The sequence below is a fragment of the Triticum dicoccoides genome, chromosome 5A (assembly GCF_002162155.2).
Source record: "Triticum dicoccoides isolate Atlit2015 ecotype Zavitan chromosome 5A, WEW_v2.0, whole genome shotgun sequence".
In the NCBI taxonomy this organism is placed as follows: Eukaryota; Viridiplantae; Streptophyta; class Magnoliopsida; order Poales; family Poaceae; genus Triticum; species Triticum dicoccoides.
Window position 1 is genome coordinate 695,684,279 of NC_041388.1, and position 13,064 is coordinate 695,697,342.

Sequence of the window (13,064 nt, forward strand, 5' to 3'; positions counted from 1 at the left end):
CCCCACCCCTAGGGTTTCCAACCCTAGGCGCAGGGGGAGGCCCAAGGGGGCGCACCAGCCCATCAGGGGCTGGTTCCCTTCCCCACTTCAGCCCATGGGGCCCTCCGGGATAGGTGGCCCCACCCGGTGGACCCCCGGGACCCTTCCGATGGTCCCGATACAATACCGGTGAACCCCCGAAACTTTCCCGATGGCCGAAACTGGACTTCCTATATATAATTCTTCACCTCCGGACCATTCCGGAACTCCTCGTGACATCCGGGATCTCATCCGGGACTCCGAACAACTTTCGGGTTACCGCATACTAATATCTCAACAACCCTAGCGTCACCAGACCTTAAGTGTGTAGACCCTACGGGTTCGGGAGACACGCAGACATGACCGAGACGACTCTCCGGTCAATAACCAACGGCGGGATCTGGATACCCATGTTGGATCCCACATGCTCCTCGATGTTCTCATCAGATGAACCACGATGTCGAGGATTCAATCAATCCCGTATACAATTCCCTTTGTCAATCGGTATGTTACTCGCCCGAGACTAGATCGTCGGTATCCCAATACCTCGTTCAATCTCGTTACCGGCAAGTCACTTTACTCATACCGTAATGCATGATCCCGTGATCAACCACTTGGTCACAGTGAGCTCATTATGATGATGCATTACCGAGTGGGCCCAGAGATACCTCTCCATCATACGGAGTGACAAATCCCAGTCTCGATTCGTGCCAACCCAACAGACACTTTCGGAGATACCCGTAGTGCACCATTATAGTCACCTAGTTACGTTGTGACGTTTAGCACACCCAAAGCACTCCTACGGTATCCAGGAGTTGCACAATCTCATGGTCTAAGGAAATGATACTTGACATTTGGAAAAGCTCTAGCAAACGAACTACACGATCTTTGAGCTATGCTTAGGATTGGGTCTTGTCCGTCACATCATTCTCCTAATGATGTGATCCCATTATCAATGACATCTAATGTCCATAGTCAGGAAACCATGACTATCTTTTGATCAACAAGCTAATCAACTAGAGCTCACTAGGGATGTGTTGTGGTCTATCTATTCACACATGTATTACGATTTCCAGATAACACAATTATAGCATGAACAATAGACAATTATCATGAACAAGGAAATATAATAATAACCATTTTATTATTGCCTCTAGGGCATATTTCCAAAAAGCACTTCTCCCATTGCAAGAAAGATCAATCTAGTAGGCCAAACCAAACTGATAATTCGAAGAGACTTGCAAAGATAACCAATCATACATAAAAGAATTCATAGAAGATTCAAATATTGTTCATTGATAAACTTGATCATAAACCCACAATTCATCGGTCTCAACAAACACACCGCAAAAGAAGATTACATCAAATAGATCTCCACAAGAGAGGGGGAGAACTTTGTATTGAGATCCAAAAAGAGAGAAGAAGCCATCTAGCTAATAACTATGGACCCGAAGGTCTGAAATAAACTACTCACACTTCATCGGAGAGGCTATGGTGTTGATGTAGAAGCCCTCCGTGATCGATGCCCCCTCCAGCGGAGCTCCGGAAAAGGCCCCAAGATGGGATCTCACGGATACAGAAATTTATGGCGGTGGAATTAGGGTTTTGGCTCCGTATCTGGTAGTTTGGGGGTACGTAGGTATATATAGAAGGAAGAAGTACATCGGTGGAGCAACATGGGCCCCACGAGGGTGGAGGGCACGCCTGGGGGCGGGGGGGGGTTGGTGCTCCCCCTACCTCGTGCCTTCCTGATTGATGCCATGATCATGTTCATTCCGAAAATCATGTTCCCGAAGGTTTCATTCCGTTTGGACTCCGTTTGATATTCTTTTTCTGCAAAACTCTGAAATAGGCAAAAACAGCAATTCTGGGCTGGGCCTCCGGTTAATAGGTTAGTCCCAAAATAATATAAAAGTGTATAATAAAGCCCAATAATGTCAAAAACAGGATATAATATAGCATGGAACAATAAAAAATTATAGATACGTTGGAGACGTATCAAGCATCCCCAAGCCTAATTCCTGCTCGTCCTCGAGTAGGTAAATGATAAAAACATAATTTTTGATGTGGAATGCTACTTGGCATAATTTCAATGTAATTATCTTAATTGTGGTATGAATATTCAGATCCTAAAGATTCAAGACAAAATTTCAATATTGACATAGAAATAATAGTACTTCAAGCATACTAACTAAGCAATTATGTCTTCACAAAATAACATGGCCAAAGAAAGCTATCCCTACAAAATCATATAGTCTGGCTATGCTCCGTCTTCACCACACAAAGTATTTAAATCATGCACAACCCCGATGACAAGCCAAGCAATTGTTTCATACTTTTGGTGTTCTCAAACTTTTTCAATCTTCACGCAATACATGAGCGTGAGCCATGGACATAGCACTATGTGTGGAATAGAATGGTGGTTGTGGAGAAGACAAAAAGGGAGAAGATAGTCTCACATCAACTAGGCGTATCAACGGGCTATGGAGATGCCCATTAATAGATATCAATGTGAGTGAGTAGGGATTGCCATGCAACGGATGCACTAGAGCTATAAGTATATGAAAGCTCAACGAAAAGAACTAAGTTGGTGTGCATCCAACTCGCTTGCTCACGAAGACCTAGGGCATTTTGAGGAAGCCCATCATTGGAATATACAAGCCAAGTTCTATAATGAAAAATTCCCACTAGTATATGAAAGTGATATCATAAGAGACTCTCTATCATGAAGATCATGGTGCTACTTTGAAGCACAAATGTGGTAAAATGATAGTAGCATTGTCCCCTCTCTCTTTTTCTCTCATTTTTTTATTTGGGCCTTTTCTCTTCTTTTTTATGGCCTCTTTTTTTTAGTCCGGAGTCTCACCCGACTTGTGGGGGAATCATAGTCTCCATCTTCCTTTCCTCACTTGGGACAATGATCTAAAAATGATGATCATCACACTTTTATTTACTTACAACTCAACAATTACAACTCAATACTTAGAAGAAAATATGACTCTATGTGAATGCCTCCGGCGGTGTACCGGTATGTGCAATGATGCATGAGTGACATGTATGAAAGAATTATGAACGGTGGCTTTGCCACAAATACAATGTCAACTACATGATCATGCAAAGCAATATGACAATGATGGAGTGTGTCATAGAAAACGGAACGGTGGAAAGTTGCATGGCAATATATCTCGGAATGGCTATGGAAATGCCATGATAGGTAGGTATGGTGGCTGTTTTATGGAAGGTATATGGTGGGTGTATGATACCGGCGAAAGGTGCGCGGTATTAGAGAGGCTAGCAATGATGGAAGGAAGAAAGTGCATATGATCCATGTACTTATTGAAAAAATCTATTAGTTACCGAAGCAAAGTATTACGCGCATGCTCCTAGGGGGATAGATTGGTAGGAAAATACCACCGCTCGTCCCCGGCCGCCACTCATAAGGAAGACAATCAATAAATAAATCATGCTCCGACTTCATCACATAACGGTTCACCATTCGTGCATGCTACGGGAATCACAAAATTCAACACAAGTATTTCTCAAATTCACAACTACTCAACTATCTTGACTCTAATATCACCATCTCCATATCTCAAAACAATTATCAAGTATCAAACTTCTCATAGTATTTAACACACTCATAAGAGAAAAAAATATTAATCTTGAATGCCTAACATAATTAAAGCAAATTACCACACTGTTTTGTAGGACTCTCAAAATAATCTAAGTGAAGCATGAGAGAACAATAGTTTCTATAGTACAAATCCACCACCGTGCCCTAAAAGATATAAGTGAATCACTGGAGCAAAAACTATATAACTCAAAAGATATAAGTGAAGCACATCATAGAGTATTCTAACAATTTCTGAATCATGTGTGTCTCTCTCAAAAGGTGTGTACATCAAGGATAATTGTGTAAAACTAACAAATAAAGAATCAAATAATACAAGACGCTCCAAGCAAAACATATATCATGTGGTGAATAAAAATATAGCTCCAAGTAAAGTTACCGATGGAAGTAGACGAAAGAGGGGATGCCTTCCGGGGCATGCCCAAGCTTTGTCTTTTAGGTGTCCTTAGATTATCTTGGGGTGACATGGGAATCCCCAATCTTAGGCCCTTTCCACTCCTTGTTCCATAATCCATCAAATCTTTCACCCAAAACTTGAAAACTTCACAACACAAAACTAAAAGTAGAAAATCTCGTGAGATCCGTTAGCGAAAGAAAACAAAAAACCACTTCAAGGTTCTGTAATGAACTCATTATTTATTTATATTGGTGTTAAACATACTGCATTCCAACTTCTCTACGGTTTATAAACTATTTTACTAGCCAAAGATTCATCATAATAAGCAAACAACACACGAAAAACAGAATCTGTCAAAAACAGAACATTCTGTAGTAATCTGTAGCTAACGCAAGTTCTGGAACCCAAAAAATTCTAAAATAAATTGCTGGACGTGAGGAATTTATCTATTAATCATATGCAAAAATAATTAACTAAATAGCACTTTCCAAATAAAAATGGCAGCATTTCTCGTGAGTGCTAAAGTTTCTGTTTTTTACAGCAAGATTAAAATGACTTTCCCCAAGTCATCCCAACGGTTCTACTTGGCACAAACACTAATTAAATACAAAAAACACAACCAAAACAGAGTATAGATAAATTATTTATTACTAAACAGGAGCAGAAAGCAAGGAATAAAAATATTAATTGGGTTGCCTCCCAACAAGTGCTATCGTTTAACGCCCCTAGCTAGGCATAAAAGCAAAGATAGATCTAGGTATTGCCATGTTTGGTAGGCAATCCGTAAGTGGCTCTCATAATAGATTCGTATGGTAATTTAGTTTTCTTTCTAGGGAAGTGTTCAATGGCTGTCCTTAACGGAAATTGGAATCTAATATTCCCTTCCTTCATATCAACAATTGCACCAATCGTTCTAAGGAAAGGTCTACCAAGAATAATAGGACATGAAGGATTGCAATCTATGTCAAGAACAATAAAATCTACGGGCACATAATTCCTATTTGCAACAATAAGAACATCATTAATTCTTCCCATAGGTTTCTTAATAGTTGAATCCGCAAGGTGCAAGTTTAAAGAGCAATCATCAAAATCACGGAAACCTAGCAAATCACACAAAGTCTTTGGAATCGTGGAAACACTAGGACCCAAATCACACAAAGCATAGCATTCATGATCTTTAATTTTAATTTTAATAGTAGGTTCCCACTCATCATAAAGTTTTCTAGGGATAGAAACTTCCAACTCAAGTTTTTCTTCATAAAATTGCATCAAAGCATCAACGATATGTTTGGTAAAGGCTTTATTTTGACTATAAGCATGAGGAGAATTTAGCACGGATTGCAACATGGAAATACAATCTATCAAAGAGAAATTATCATAATTAAATTCTTTGAGATCCAAAATAGTGGGTTCATCGATATTTAAAGTTTTGACTTCTTCAATCCCTCTTTCAACAATTTTAGCATCAAGATCTAAAGACTCCAAATTTTTGGAACGTCTTCTAGGTAAAGGTGGATCATATTAAGTCCCATCATTATCAAGACTCATATTGCAAAACAAAGATTTAATAGGGGACACATCAATACCTTTTAGATCTTCATCTTTCTTATCATGGAAACTAGAAGAACATGCTTTTATAAAGCAATCTTTCTTAGCACGCATCGTAGCGATTCTTTATTTGCACTCATCAATGGAAATTCTCATGTCTTTGAGAGACTCATTGATATCATGCTTAGGTGGAATAGATTAAGTTTCAAAGAATCAATATCAAGATAAATTCTATCAACGTTCCTAGCCAACTCATCAATCTTAAGCAATTTTTCTTCAATCAAAGCATTGAAATTCTTTTGCAAAGTAATAAATTCTTTAATATTAGATTCAAAATCAGAGGATATCTTATTAAAATTTGCATAAGAATTGTTGTAGGAATTACCATAATTATTGGAGGAATTACTAGGATACGGCCTAGGATTAAAGTTTCCTCTATATGCATTGCTACCAAAATTATTCCTACCAACAAAATTCACATCCATAGATTCATTATCATTCTCAATTAAAGTAGAAAAAGGCATATCATTAGGATCAGAAGAAACACTTTTATTAGCAAATAATTTCATAAGTTCATCCATCTTTCCACTCAAAACATTAATTTCTTCTATCGCATGCACTTTCTTATTAGTAGATCTTTCAATGTGCCATTGAGAATAATTAACCATAATATTATCTAGGAGTTTAGTAGCTTCTCCTAAAGTGATTTCCATAAAAGTGCCTCCTCGCGGCCGAATCTAAAAGATTTCTAGAAGCAAAATTCAATCCGGCATAAATTTTTTGTATAATCATCCACAAATTCAAACCATGTGTAGGTCAATTACGTATCATTAATTTCATCCTCTCCCAAGCTTGTGCAACATGTTCATGATCAAGTTGCTTAAAATTCATGATATCGTTTCTAAGAGAGATGATCTTAGCGGGAGGAAAATACTTAGAGATAAAAGCATCTTTGCACTTATTCCACGAATCAATACTATTTTTAGGCAAAGGCGAAAACCAAGCTTTAGCATGATCTCTAAGAGAAAAAGGAAATAGCTTCAATTTAACAATATCATTGTCCACATCTTTCTTCTTTTGCATATCACACAAATCAGCAAAGTTTTTTAGATGGGTAGCGGCATCTTCACTAGGAAGGCCGGAAAACGGATCTTTCATGACAAGATTCAGCAAAGCAGCATTAATTTCACAAGATTCAGCATCGGTAAGAGGAGCAATCGGAGTGCTAATAAAATCATTGTTGTTGGTATTAGTAAAGTCACACAATTAGGTATTATCTTGAGCCATAGTGACAAGCAAGCAATCCAACACACAAGCAAACAAGAGACGGGCAAAAAGAGGCGGATAGAGAAAGAGAAGGAGGACGGAGAGAGAGAGGGCGAATAAAATGGCAAGGGTGAAGTGGGGGAGAGGAAAACGAGAGGCAAATGGCAAATAATGTAATGATCGAGATAAGGATTTGTGATGGGTACTTGGTATGTTGACTTTTGCGTAGACTCCCCGGCAACGGCGCCAGAAATGGCTTGTTGTCGGGAGTCGAATCTTGACTTGACTTGGCGCTAATCTCCCCGACAACGGCGCCAGAAATCCTTCTTGATACCTCTTGAGCACTGCGTTGGTTTTCCCTTGAAGAGGAAAGGGTGATGCAGCAAAGTAGCGTAAGTATTTTCCTCGGTTTTTGAGAACCAAGGAATCAATCCAGTAGGAGGCCACGCACGAGTCCCTCGCACCTACACAAACAAATAAAATCCTCGCAACCAACGCAATAAAGGGGTTGTCAATCCCTTCACGGTCACTTACTAAAGTGAGATCTGATAGATATGATAAGATAATATGTTTGGTATTTTCATGATAAAGATGCAAAGTAAAGAAAGCAAAATAAACGGAAAAGGAAATAGCTTGTTGAAGGAAGATTAATATGATGGAAAATAGACCCGGGGGCCATAGGTTTCACTAGTGGCTTCTCTCGAGAGCAATTGACAGAATTGAGCATAGTTATGAGAATATCTAGGTATGATCATGTATATAGGCATCACGTCCGAGAAAAGTAGACCGACTCCTGCCTGCATCTACTACTATTACTCCACACATCGACCGCTATCCAACATGCATCTAGAGTATTAAGTTCAAAAGAACAGAGTAACGCTTTAAGCAAGATGACATGATGTAGAGGGATAAACTCATGCAATATGATATAAACCCCATCTTGTTATCCTTGATGGCAACAATACAATACGTGCCTTGCTGCCCCTACTGTCACTGGGAAAGGACACCACAAGATTGAACCCAAAGCTAAGCACTTCTCCCATTGCAAGAAAGATCAATCTAGTAGGCCAAACCAAACTGCTTATTCGATGAGACTTGCAAAGATAACCAATCATACATAAAAGAATTCAGAGAAGATTCAAATATTGTTCATAGATAAGCTTGATCATAAACCCACAATTCATCGGTCTCAACAAACACACCGCAAAAGAAGATTACATCGAATAGATCTCCACAGGAGAGGGGGAGAACTTTGTATTGAGATCCACAAAGAGAGAAGAAGCCATCTAGCTAATAACTATGGACCCGAAGGTCTAAAGTAAACTACTCACACTTCATCGGAGAGGCTATGGTGTTGATGTAGAAGCCCTCCGTGATCGATGCCCCCTCCGGCGGAGCTCCGAAAAAGGCCCCAAGATGGGATCTCACGGATACAGAAAGTTACGGTGGTGGAATTAGGGTTTTGGCTCCGTATCTGGTAGTTTGGGGTACGTAGGTATTTATAGGAGGAAGAAGTACGTCGGTGGAGCAATGCGGGCCCCACGAGGGTGGAGGGCGTGCCTGGGGGGTAGGCGTGCCCCCTACCTCGTGCCTTCCTGATTGATGTCTTGATCATGTTCGTTCCGAAAATCATGTTCCCGAAGGTTTCATTCCGTTTGGACTCCGTTTGATATTCTTTTTCTGTGAAACTCTGAAATAGGCAAAAAAACATCAATTCTGGGCTGGGCCTCGAGTTAATAGGTTAGTCCCAAAAATAATATAAAAGTGTATAATAAAGCCCAATAATGTCCAAAACAGGATATAATATAGCATGGAACAATAAAAAATTATAGATACGTTGGAGACGTATCAGGGGGCCTTCAAATCTTGACAAATTTTAGTAAAAATGAAGGATGAGCTCGAACAAAGGAGAAGAACAGAGGAGAGGAATGAAAGGGGAAAACAGATAGAAATCGGTTCGGGCTCGACGAAGGGTTTATATAGAGGCACATTTAGTCCTAGTTGGTCATACAAACCGGGACTAGAGGTACACCTCTAGTACCGGTACATCTCACGAACGGGGACTAAATGTGCTGGTGGGGCCCCAGCCTGACACCAGCCTGCCACCACTATAGGTTCAACACGAACCAGGACTAATGATTCCCACCCCCCTAGCCGTTGGAACCGGCACTAATGGTCGCATTAGTACCATTCCCTTTCCAAACATTGACTAATGGGGCTTACGTGAAGTCGTTTTTCTACTACTGGTTGTCTTGCCTCTGCAACCTTGCATTGCTAGAGAGACCACTCTGACAATGACGGCGACGTCATGGACGCTAACGGAGGTGCATCTAGCCAGGGCGCCCATGTGTACGAGGTCACTATCCGCTACCTAGTGTAGTTTGTTTTTAGGTTTTAGTTGAACGAACAAAATATCCTCTGTCTTAAGTAAATTATATCCAAACTTAAGTGAATTTTGCCCTGTTTGCATGTAATTTGTCCATTTTGTTCAAATCTGATTCAAAATGTATGCGGGCATAGTTGGATGGCCGACTCGCACATCAGTGCCCATGGACTATCGAGACAAGTCCGTGGACAAACACAGTGTTCGTTATAGGCCATCTCCAACATTATCGGATGATGCACATGGACTTGCATTATTTAATTCAATGTTTACAGTATCTAATCTAAGCAAATGAAACGATGTAAGGACTCTCCCAATGCAGGTTTCAGTTTTATAGGTCTTGCTGATATAGCATAATTGTTAATGAAGAGAGATGGATGTTGTAGTTTAGCTAACAAACAATCCTTGCACCTGGCCATAGAGAAAAAATATTCTAGACCAATCACATGTATGCATGAGCCTCAAATCATTAAATGTATATACAACCCCTAAGAAATAATGCATGCATGGTCACCATAGGTGATGAAGTAACATCAACCGAAAAATAACATGAAAAAAGTTGAAGACTCATTCCTCAGAACTCCTATCACTAGACTGTCACCCATATCTGAGCGATCATTCCCCAATTATTGTATCTAGAGATCATGGAGACCCAATCCTGCTCCCAGATCATAAAGGACCACATATGGATCCAAGTATTAGCTTTGAAAATGACCTGATGTGCAAAAATTGGAGCTTTTGATCTGTTAAGGATAGCAATGAGTCGAGTTCAACAATATCAAATACATACCCCAATCCATGAAGTCATTCTTTAAACAACACGAATAAACCCATGGACATAAAATTATGTCCATGTTGAAACCCAGTGGATGTCCATTGGGTATGGATATCCATTGGTTGGTCCCAACATGTATAAGCAATACCTTAGGAAATAGTAAAAGCGCCAGCTAGTTCTAGGGTTAACACTTTGGACAATATTAGATAACCACAAGTACACAACACATCAATTTCCATTTTAAGGTCCTCACAAAATGTAGCACAACATCAAAGGTTCCCACACAAGTCAGACTATGAGGTTGGGTTAGAGCACGCCCACATGCATAGAGTCATGCCAATGCAATACCCACGACTGGTTGGGTGGGGTTTGGGCACTACGCATGGGTGCAAAAACAAATCTAAACCATGCACATTTGGTTCGGGTATCTATGGGTATTCATGTCCATGGGTAAGATTTCCATCCTTACTAAAAACACAATTACTGAGCCAAATTCATGTAGCCCAAAGTAAAGCAGTAACTTCAACATGAATATGGACATTAATGCTAGGATGAATACCCACCAACCTGTTTTCGAACATATTCAAACTACTTGTAGGTGGAGGTAGATTAAATGGGCATGAGAAGTATGCCATAATAATTTAGAAAGTTGGCATTAAAGGAAAATATGCTAAATAGATACTTCAATGCTGCAAAACAACATTTTGTGTAACTTTATCACTCACGCTTCCTGAGGTTATGCTTGTTAATGGAACGTTAAGCTTCCAAATATACTTGCAATGAAATGGCAGGTCTTCGTTGATGAGGCATGTATACACGATCAATTTCACGGAGATAGCGCCAGAGGAATTCTAATTCAAGCGGAAACTTGTTAATGGAACGTTAAGCTTCCAAATATACTTGCGATGAAATGGCGGGTCATCATTGATGAGGCATGTATACACGATCAATATCACCGAGATAGCGCCAGAGGAATTCTAATTCAAGCGGAAAAGTGTCTAGTTCATCATTCATGGTAACCATCATCAATGTATTGACGAGGTGTAACTAGTCCATCCACTTTTTCCCCAACGAGAGACCGTCCAAATGCAACATTCCAATGAAAACCTCATTCCATTGCACAATGTTTTAAAGACGAGGGTATTTCAAACCTATAGGCTCCTCTAGCCATGCATCCTCCCAAAACCTTATGGTTAAGCCATTGCCCACCACAAAGCATCCTCTGTGAAGATTTCCGTTTTACCCATGTCGAACCTTTCCAAGTAGGTGAATGAACGGGTTTTCCTTGAACCTGGGATAAGGTTTTTGAGGGGAGATACTTATTTCTAAACAAGTCGTGCCAAACCCATCCTCACTAAGTAACTTGAATATCCATCTGCTGAGAAAACACGTTGTTTTTATTTTAAGGACCTCCATACCAATACCATCATGGTCTTTAGGTCTGCAAATGATGCCTCATCTCATTAGGTGATATTTGCTTTTGTTTCCATCACATTGCCAAAAGAATCTAGATCTATAAAAGTCAAGTCTTTTCCTAACCACGTTGGGTATCTCGAAGATGGACACATAAACATTGGGAAACTAGTTAGGACATCATTGATAAGCAGAGAGACAAGTGGCCACTTAACTAGCCCCAACACTAACTAAGGAAGCATAGAGATGAAAAAATCATGTAGTAACATAGCATAGAATGTCATGAAGGTATGTGAAAACATCTGGGTGGCACAGATTAATTGGTGCCATGTGATAGAAACTGCTATTTAAACCATTCCTGGAATGAACCTCTTTTGAAGCCCTTGCCATGTCGAGCTATAGTGGAAGAAAGAACTAAAAAGTACAAGAAAATTTCTCGTAGCCGAGTAGGTAACATTGTGGTTAAATGTATTACGAAAGACAGGATAAATTATTAGCTTATCAAACACTCTTTCAAGCCGAATGAAAGAGATTGAAGAAATCCACAACTGACCTTACTTAGATGATTTTGTAAGGTTTTGTGATTGTGCATCATGATGGAAGGACCGGTAAAAATAAAACTCTTCCATTACCTAGAAAACATAAGGGTTATTTTCGCCGATAAAATCATGTGATGAAATAAAATATTGAAAATTATTTCGCATAATCTTTTCACACCATTGTTCCTCAAATGTGTATGTAGGATACAATGACCCAGCTAGGCAGCCTGGATGCGGGGGCGTCATACATTAAGAAGTTGAAGGAGAGGATCGATGAACTACAACGTAGGAGGAGCTCTATACAAGCCTTAGATACCATAAGAGGAGATACTAGCATTCCAACGCCCACCACCATCACTATCATGAGCAGCGGTGCAGGGTCACCAGAAGAAGGGAAAGCTTGGGAGGAATTAGCACCGGTATTGCAGGTGCGACAACACAACGGTTCAGCGATGGAGGTGAGGTTGATATGCTGCATGGAGAGGCCGATCAAGCTCCACGAGGTGATCACCATCCATGAGGAAGAAGGTGCAACGATTGTCAATGCCAATCACTCTATTGCTGGCCACAAAATGGTCTATACTATACATTCTCAGGTACGTGTGTGTGTAGGCATAGCCTTTTGCATTCATAACTCGCAAATACGTTTTTATTGCAACAGGTAGGGTGTACATGAATCTGCGGATTCAAGTATTGAACAGTAATAAATTATGCCAATAAAATATAGCTCATGTTGCATGGAAATCTTATCATTATATTCATATTAAAAAGCATCAATTTCTTGAATAAAATTATTTTTGTGATACAAACAGTTTTCCTTTTCGGAACTTTGGATGAATAGGCTTATTATTAGAAAAAAATATTAATCATACTTATTTGAGGGGTGCTCATTGTTTGTAGTGTAATGTTACTCTGAATTATAGGCGTAGATCTAAAAGGACGGAGGAAAATATGAGTGTCCCATAAAAGAGATGACCGCTATAGGCGTAGATCTAAAAGGACGAAGGAAAATATGACTGTCACATAAAAAAGATGACCGCCATGCATGTACACGTACATGAAAAATGTGGAACCATATTATTCCTCTCTGACCA

At 39.8% G+C, this 13,064-nt stretch overlaps 1 protein-coding gene across 1 annotated transcript in view; it reads left to right on the forward strand.

Moving 5' to 3' along the window:
* Positions 1-13,064, forward strand: part of LOC119304258 (transcription factor bHLH167-like) — a 20,966-nt gene that overhangs the window by 6,631 nt on the left and 1,271 nt on the right. Inside the window, exon 3 of the mRNA XM_037581435.1 lies at positions 12,174-12,566. Within this exon, the coding sequence (XP_037437332.1) occupies positions 12,174-12,566 (393 nt within the window). The remainder of the gene's footprint in view (positions 1-12,173; positions 12,567-13,064) is intronic.